General features: G+C 35.1%; 1 protein-coding gene across 1 annotated transcript in view; it reads right to left on the minus strand.

Moving 5' to 3' along the window:
• The window catches only part of SYCP2 (synaptonemal complex protein 2), a gene marked incomplete at its 3' end in the record, with an annotated part of 39,882 nt that overhangs the window by 24,931 nt on the left and 5,676 nt on the right, over nt 1-9,275 (minus strand). Inside the window, exons 7-12 of the mRNA XM_007470164.1 lie at nt 7,248-7,335; nt 6,941-6,975; nt 6,002-6,144; nt 5,867-5,919; nt 4,675-4,720; nt 4,042-4,134 (exon numbers count right to left, since the gene is read on the minus strand). Of these exons, the coding sequence (XP_007470226.1) occupies nt 4,042-4,134; nt 4,675-4,720; nt 5,867-5,919; nt 6,002-6,144; nt 6,941-6,975; nt 7,248-7,335 (458 nt within the window). The remainder of the gene's footprint in view (nt 1-4,041; nt 4,135-4,674; nt 4,721-5,866; nt 5,920-6,001; nt 6,145-6,940; nt 6,976-7,247; nt 7,336-9,275) is intronic.

Genomic DNA, 9,275 nt, shown 5'->3' on the forward strand with positions numbered 1-9,275 from the left:
CTAAATCCTCTCACTTAAGTGAAATTGCTCTTTCATGGATGGCCAGTTTTTATTTATTTAACGTGTTTTGACAGTGTTCATCATTTCCGCTCATAAAACACCCTTCCTTTGTCTTCTATGACATGATACCCTTTTAATTTGTTCTTTTTTGGCTGATTCGTCAAGTATCCTTCAGGCTAGAGTCTCTTCTACCTATCCTGTATAAATTTGTGTTTTTCACAGTTCTGTCATGTAGATACTCATTAAATCCCATGATTTTATTTATCATCTATATACACAGAGCTTCTAAATCTCCATTTACAGCTCAGTTCTCTCACCTCAACTTCAGACCAATATATCCAACTGCCTACAAGGTATCTTCAGCTGAATACGCCACAAACATCTCCAAATCAAAACATCCAAAGTTGAGCTCATCATCTTACCCTACAAAACTGATCCTCCTGTGACAGCATCTTCATCCATCCAGTTACCCAAGTTTTATTAATCCTTCCTCTTTTTACTACAAACTACCAAGTCTGCTCAATTCTACCTCCTCAAGTTTTTCTGGAATCCATCCATTTCCATCCATCCCCACTGTCACTTTCCAAAACTGTGCCACCATGATTTCTCTCACCTGGATTACTGCAAGTCTCCTAACTGCCTCTGATCTTGTCCCTTTTTAATCTGTTCTCCTTGAGGCAGGAGATAGATGGGCCCCAAGCTAGACATTTACAACTGGCCTCCTGTTCCAACTTCCTGGGATGAGAAGAAGATGGGCTCCAGGCTGGACATTCATTACAACCCCCAACCCCCATGTTTACATTTCCTGAGGCAAGAGACAAACTGGCTCCGGACTACATATTTATGACCGGACTCCACTCTATACTTCGAGATCTGCACTTCAATATAAGAAACAACAACAGGAATAGGGTAGATAACTGGACATTGGACACTTTTATGGCAGGGACAGAGAGGGGCTAAACCCTGTTAAAAGATCAAGACATCATGCATTTCCCATCCTTGGTGCAAGGGAAACATTGCACATGCACAGAAAGGCTCCTTGGGGTTCAAAAAGGAGGGGGCAGGGCTTCCCTGGTGGCGCAGTGCTTGAGAGTCCACCTGCCGATGCGGGGGACGCGGGTTCGTGCCCCGTTTCGGGAGGATCCCGCATGCCGCGGAGCGGCTGGGCCCGTGAGCCATGGCCGCTGGGCCTGCGCGTCCGGAGCCTGTGCTCCGCAAATGGGAGAGGCCACAACAGTGAGAGGCCCGCATAACGCAAGGAAAAAAAAAAAAAGGAGGGGGCACCACCCCATAATATGTGATGCTAAGGCCATCCCCTAGGCCTATGGGCTGAAATCCATCTTGGAAAAAAGTTGCGCATGCACCTCGGGGAGGGTCCTAGGGCAAGTCAGGTGTTGAGAAACCAGATAATTGGCCAAAGGTAAGCAAAGACCCGGAAGAACTGCCCTATAGAAATGACTTAACCACCTCTTTACTGCGCTCCTCCTCATTAGGGAGGAGGCCCACACCCTTGCTCTCCCGGTGTGCATCTCTGCCTTGTTTGTTTCCATCTTAACTAAACAAAGTGTTTCTCTGTGTGCTCTCCCACTAGTTGTGCTATGTGTCTAAATAATAAACTTTGTACCTGTTTTTTTTTTTTTTTTTTTTTTTTTTTTTTTTTTTTCCCTCCGAAAGCCTCCGTAAGAAATGCATTTTTCACTGGGGGCAAGAGCCACGGGGTCTGGTGGCTAGAATTCCTGGTTTTCATCCAGGCTACCCAGGTTCAATTCCTGGGCAGGGAATTAAGATCTCACTTCATGCCACCACTCACTGCTGCCTCTCCGAGATCATCCCCACTAGGAGAATCTTTTACATGAATGTGATGCTCAGTGTCTAGCATATATCTGGCACACAGTAAGTTCTTATTAAATATTCACTGAACTGATGTTGCCTCCTACTTATAATCCTTCTTTGGCTCTATACTGCCTGCCTTATTTCTTTCCAATACCCTTTGAACTCTATGCACTAACCATACTATGTATCTTTTAGTTCTTTGAGCATTCTATATATTCATTCTCAAAATAAATATGAGCCCTTGAATAGCCATAAGTGAGAAAAGACATGTCCCTGGTTTAATAAATTTTATGTTCTACGGGAGGGAAAACAGAAAAAACAACAGATAAACAAAAGGATTTTAAGTAGCAATAACTACTATAAAAGAAAAAAAGAGGCCAGTGTGATATAATGTGGCTGGGTGGCTACTTCAGACTGAGTTACCAGAGAATACCTCTATAAGGAGGTGACATTTGTGCTGAAATCTAACTCGGAAGGAACTAAGACGCAAAGATCTGGAGGTTCCTAAGCAGAAGAACCAGCAAATAGAAAGACTTGAAAAGAGCATGATCTAGAGGAAAAGAAAAAAAAAATGAATGTGGCTAGAACACAGTAAGCACAGAGAACAGTCTGATTATCAGAGAAATAGTCAGGGGCCAGGTCATAAAGGCCCTCAAACACCATGTTAAAGAGACAAAGGGAGGGTTTTAAGCAGCCACAATATGGAAGAATGGCTTTGAGGAGAGTAAGCCTGAAGACAGGGAGAAATGCACTACTGCTATAGAAATCCAGAGGGGAGAGGAGTCTAAATATCTCTGTGGGAGGAACTCTCTCCCAGCATCTCTAGATCAGTGACAGGAACATAGGAGGCATTTAATACTTCTAAGTGCATTTTATACTATCCCTATCAAGTATAATACTAAAATTACTTATTTCCTTGTCTGAATCATCCATTAGACCAAGTGAGTGAAGTCAGGAACCACATCAGTCCTATTCTATCCTCTTTTCCCAAAATGAAAGTCCACTTCCTGAAGAAAATCCAGTTAAAAATACACCTAAAAACGCTGCAAGAATAAATACACTAATGAAAACCATCAGTACCCCTGAGAAGCAGTGCTAGTTTCTGGAGCTCAATTTTAATTAAGCATATTCTATAAAGGTGCTCTAAAAAGAAATAAAGGTACGTCAAAATCCTAAGAGGCATTTGGTTAATGTTCGTCTACAAAGAGTTTACCTGGAACAAAAGGCAGGATTTTACAAGAGAGAGACTAAAAAGACTAAAGCCTCTTTGTATTATCAGCAGCTGCAATCAGATTAGTAAATGCAAATCAACTCTTACTCAGATCTTGGCCACACAGTTTGAGCTAGAAGTATGCAAATGTAGCAAATATTAAGTGGTGGCTATTTGGAAACAAGGCCTCAAGAATTTTCCTCAGGTTAAAGAGGTCAGTAGAAAACATACCTGCCTGGTTGCAAAGTTTAAACATAGTTACAATATAGCACAGAAAGAAAAGAACTAAAATTCACTTCTAAGTACCACCATAAGAATCCCTCACAACCAAATGTAAAATAGCTAGCTAGCTGGAAGCAGCTGCAAAGCACAGGGAGATCAGCTCCATGCTTTGTGACCAACTAGAGGGGTGGGAGACGCACGAGAGAGGGAGGGGATATGGGGATATATGTATACGTGAAGCTGATTCACTTTATTATACAGCAGAAACTAACACACCATTGTAAAGCAATTATACTCCAATAAAGATGTAAACAAACAAACAGAAAAAGAATTAATCCCTCACTATTTTCAAACAGAAGATTCTATGAAAGAATAAGATAAGACCATTTGTCATCATCTGTTAATGTTATTTTTAACTGAGTGCTTCTGTACTGGAGTAACTGCTGTCTTTTCTAGATTCAATTCACTTTGTTCATGTGAATGTTAAATTTTAATCATTAACATGTAATTAACTTCTGAAAAGCTCATATTTAAACACTAGTATTAAATTTTAGCATTTTTCTCTTGCAATAAGACATCAGAAATAATTTTCATTTCTAATTAACTTGATAGGTTACCTTGCTCATCAAAACTACTAGAGCTAACATTGAAATCTATTAAAATAGCGAGAAAATAAATATCAAAGAAATCCATATTCTTAAGATGAATTACAACATTATATACACACATACACACACACACACACATAAAATGGTACAGAGGTATCTAAAGCTTACATCGTCTTCAGCAACGTAGAATGATACAGTCTGGCTCCCAAGATTAAAATCTATCCAAAATCCCTCAAGTTTTTCATCTGATGGTATTTGCAACTAATAAAATAAACATATAAAACTAGAATATACTATGCTTTTAAAAGTGACAACAGAAAATTATGATGTTATATTCATGGTTGAGTTTTTTTAAAAAACAAAAGAGTAGAGCCGGAAGGTATGGGAAGATAAAGAGCAGGCAAGTACAGCATTTAAATCAATTTAGAAACAATCAAAAGAAATGCTGCTTAATATTTTACATAGAAATTAGCTAGCTCCAAATAATCACAAATATTCCAAGTACAAAAAAGGTTGAAAATATTTTCATGTTTGAATATATTCATGAATGATAAACAATAACAGGCTTGATTAAGGAAACATAAGAAAATTTGAAGTACAACCTTTATATTTCACTTATCCTTGGCTACAAATGTGCCATTTCATAAAATGTCACTTAGATCCAGAATACCAGACCAGCTCTATCTGTGATCTAATTATGACTAACATTAATGTTCTTGTCAATTTGTAACCTACAATTCACTTGACCTTTGCATAAAAATTCATCTAATAACTAAAACACATACTAAATTTAAAATTTACCTCATATTTATCAAGAAATGCTGATAAACAAGGAAATGTAAAGACCCTGAAATAAAAAGTAGTCTGAATTAAAGAAAAAATTAATAAGCCTTCACAGCATAATTTTGACTTGCCATACAAATCACACGTAGGATCAAAAGGAAATCAGGCAGTAGTGACAACAATTTAAATAAAATCGTATTTCCTTCTTTATTACTCTTTAAAGTGAGAGTTCACGGGAAATCTGTTTCCGAAAGACAGCATATTACTTTGAGGATACTACTCAACCTACCATTTTGACTAAAGTGACTGAACCAAATTACTTTTCATGTTATTGACTATGAACAGAGATTCCTAATTTTGCTTATACTAGTGATATTGATACAGTGGAAGTTCCCATAAGATTATATGGGAAAAGAAAAGTAGAAGTGAATAATACTGCTAATAAAAATGGCTGAATTCATTGAAGACTTTCTTGGTCAGATACTACTATAAGTACTAAGTGTATAACCATCTCATTTAATCTTCACAACAAACATGTGAGGTAGGTATTATTAGTATTCTTGTTTTACAGTTAAGGAAACTGAGGCAAGTAAGGTTAAATAACTTGTCCAACATTAGAACAGGAAGAGGGGGACCTGTTATTCAAATCCAAATAGTGTGACTCCCTGCACACAACCCTCACCCTTTCTTTCATTTCCTTAGCAGGTAAACTAAATGTGAACTCATTCAATCCAATGTGTCCTGAACACCTATAAGGTGCCAGGCACTGCACTACAAAAATACCTCTTCTGTCATTGTCAAAAGTGATAAAAATTTATATTACCTAGCTTTCCATGACCATTCTTGAGATTAAATAACTGCAGAAAGAACATCCTTACAATATGTTAATTATAAAAGAAGATGATTTATGTTTGCTATATATTTTTATTCCAGTATGTGTACGAAGGAGGTAGCTCAAGTAATATTTATATACCTAGATTTTTATTGTTCCTTAAACACCAAATTTATAATATATATGCAATTCTGAAATACAGTAAACCAATTTTAGACAAAGTTATTAATTAATATTAATTAAATAAAAATGTATTCTTTCCTCTAAAAAGTACAAAGCAAAATAAGACCAGTGGAGGATTATTTCAGCCTACCATTGTGTGCCCTTTCTTGAGCTCTGTTTCTTTATCATTAAATGGTTGTATTTTGCATTGTTTACCTTCTTTTGTCTCCAAGCATGCCATTTACAAGGTTGAGAAATATCCTGCAATCCTAATTTTTAAAAAAGAGAGAGCTTTTAAAAAACATAGTAATTTTTAAAAACTTGTTAATTTGTTATTTTTACACTACTTACTGTTTCAAATTCAGAGACTTTAATTCCTTTAAATGCATTAGCAATAAAATCCATTGAAAACCACTGACATGCCAGTTCTTGTCTTTGTTTTTCTGTGGTCATTCTACATAAAGCTTCTACGATAGCCACTTGTAGGTCATAGTCTTTAAAAAAAAAATTAATGTATTATTTGAAATTATGAAAATTAAAGTTTATGAAAGTCAATACATTTCATAAATTGTTAGAACAAGCAAGAGTAATAAGGAACGTAGTGTAATTTACTCATCTTTTGCCATTTTCTTCATAGAGATTAGAAACATCTCATCATTACAGGCATGAATATAGCCCAAATAACAAAATAAGTTTACTAATAGAAGAAAGGAGTAAAAAAATATTTTTAAGGATATTTAAAAGAAACTCCTAAATGTTCAAAGATTCCTCCATTCCATTATTAGAGTTGTGAATTGCAAAATAACTCATAGAAAAGTCTATAAATCACAGGTAATCTTTGTTTTCCTTTTGCATATCATGATATTTACAGTTATTTTAAAGTACTTTAAACCAGTGGTTTGTTCTATATGTAAATCACTACATCAAAATTTTCTCATATGAAATTTAGGAAAGAAAATTTGAGCTCTTCTAATAAAAACATTGTTTACAAACAAATCTATCAATCCCAAGAATATTAAACCTCCTAATTTCATAAAATACATTTAAGAAATTTCTTCACAAAAGGAATCCAAATCTACTTGAAAATTAAGTTATTATTCAAAAACCTACCACTAGGCACAAATTATATTTGACAACTCCTGTTATCATACTTATTTTTATTTTTTTAGTTTAGTTTATAATTTCACTACATTACAATGTTAATATTATTTTGACTAATTAGATATTATAGTCTATTAAAAAATTTGGAGTAATTTCAAATATGAACATTTAGAAAAAAAACAGACTTACCTCCAGCATCTAAAATCCTTTCTCCCATACTACTCCTGTGAATCAAAACAACAGGTTATATACTAGACAAGTATCAATTAACTAGAAAGCTCATATGTTTGGGGGAAAAAAACTTCACCAAAATTTACAATTGATTAGTATCACAGATTTTGGCAGAAAACATATATATAAATTATATTAGAAACCTACAAGAGTTTATCAGTTTTAATTCTTAATGCAACTGATGGTTGCCTTATTTGCCTTATAAAACATCCTTTAAATTCTTGACTTGAACCACTAATTAAAGAAATATAGTACAAATTATTACATGAGAATTAACATTTCTTCATTAGAGAGTATTTTCCTGGCATCTTGAGGCATTTTGTCCAGCATAGCATTCATTTTTTTTAGAGTCTAGAAAAGAAAAATACATAATCCATTAACTTTATATATTCAGTGAAACATTAAGTACTTAGAGATATATTATAGGTATATAAACTTAGAAGCCTATTTTTTCTTAATCACAGCATTGTATGCAGGGAAAGAAAGGTGGAGGAAAGAATATAAAGTATAAAATAATGAATATAAGAAAACATAAAACACAGGATATCAAAAATAGAATATACCATGATTCCTGTACTTAAAGCAGTTATACTCTTTGCAGTATGACATGTTTATTATTACTCTAAGAACTAAAGAAGCAAAAAATATTACCCTATTAATATTTGTTCTTATGACTACACACATGTACACACACATATATATACTAATACAGGTTATTTTTAGCATTTAAATACTTAGGAACTACTAATATCTACATGGTATAGTTTATTTTCATATGAGCTATATATGTATACATAAACCCACATGCTTATGAACTTTCAATACATATTTAGGTAATACTGCGTTGGCCAAAAGGTGTGTTCGGCGTTTTTTTTTTCCATAAGATGGCTCTAGTAGCACTTAGTTGTCTTTAACTTCATTCGGAACAATTTTGTTAGATTGTATTGTGACAGCTGTCATATCAGCGTGCGTTTAAAAAGAACTTACCAAAATTAGTGAATTTTTGTGTAGCCATTTTAATATTGAAGATAGAAGAAAAAAGCAACATTTTTGGCATACTATGCTTTATTATTTCAAGAAAGGTAAACATGCAACTGAAACGCAAAAGAAGATTCGTGCAGTGTATGGAGGTGTTGTGACTGATGAAACATGTCAAAAGTGGTTTGCGAAGTTTCATGCTGGAGATCTCTCCCTGGATGATGCCCCATGGTCGGGTAGACCAGTTTAAGTTGACAGCAATCAAATCAAGATACTAAATGAGAACAATCAACGTTGTACCACGCGGGAGATAGCTGACATTCTCAAAATACACAAATCAAGCGTTGAAAATCATTTGCACCAGCTTGGTTATGTTAATCGCTTTGATGTTTGTGTTCCATATAAGTTAAGCGAAGAAAACCTTCTTGACCGTATTTCCACACGCAGTTCTCTACTGAAACATAACGGAAACGTTACGTTTTTAAAACAAATTGTGACGGGCGATGGAAAGCGGATACTGCACAATAATGTGGAACGGAAGAAACACTGGGGCAAGAGAAATGAACCACCACCAACCACACCAAAGGCCGGTCTTCATCCAAAAAAGGTGATGTTGCATATATGGTGGGATTGGAAGGGAGTCCTCTATTATGAGCTTCTTCCGGAAAACCAAACGATTAATTCCAACAAGTACTGCTCCCAATTAGACCAACTGAAAGTGACACTCGACCAAAAGCGTCCAGAATTAGTCAACAGAAAACGCATAATCTTCCATCAGGATAACACAAGACTGCATGTTTCTTTGATGACCAGGCAAAAACTCTTACAGCTTGGCTGGGAAGTTCTGATTCATCCGCCATATTCATCAGACATAGCATCTTCGGATTTCCATTTATTTCAGTCTTTACAAAATTCTCTTAATGGAAAAAATGTCAATTCCCTGGAAGACTGTAAAAGGTACCTAGAACAGTTCTTTGCTCATAAAGGTAAAAATTTGGGAAGATGGAATTATCAAGTTGCCTGAAAAATGGCAGAAGGTAGTGGAACAAAACAGTGAATATGTTGTTCAGTAAAGTTCTTGGTGAAAAATGTAAAATGTGTCTTTTTTTTTTAACTTAAAAACCAAAGGAACTTTTTGGCCAACCCAATATATTTCATCATGTCAGACAATGAATTAAGACAACAGAGACACACTACATGATAATTTAGTGCCAAGATAAAATAATTATTCAATTTGATAAATTGCTACCAAATTGTCTTCACCTTCTCTTTAAGTTTTCAAAGAGAATCTAAAAAATGACTTTACCTCCTGCTG

This window comes from Lipotes vexillifer, unplaced genomic scaffold, assembly GCF_000442215.2.
Source record: "Lipotes vexillifer unplaced genomic scaffold, Lipotes_vexillifer_v1.1 scaffold1231, whole genome shotgun sequence".
In the NCBI taxonomy this organism is placed as follows: domain Eukaryota; kingdom Metazoa; phylum Chordata; class Mammalia; order Artiodactyla; family Lipotidae; genus Lipotes; species Lipotes vexillifer.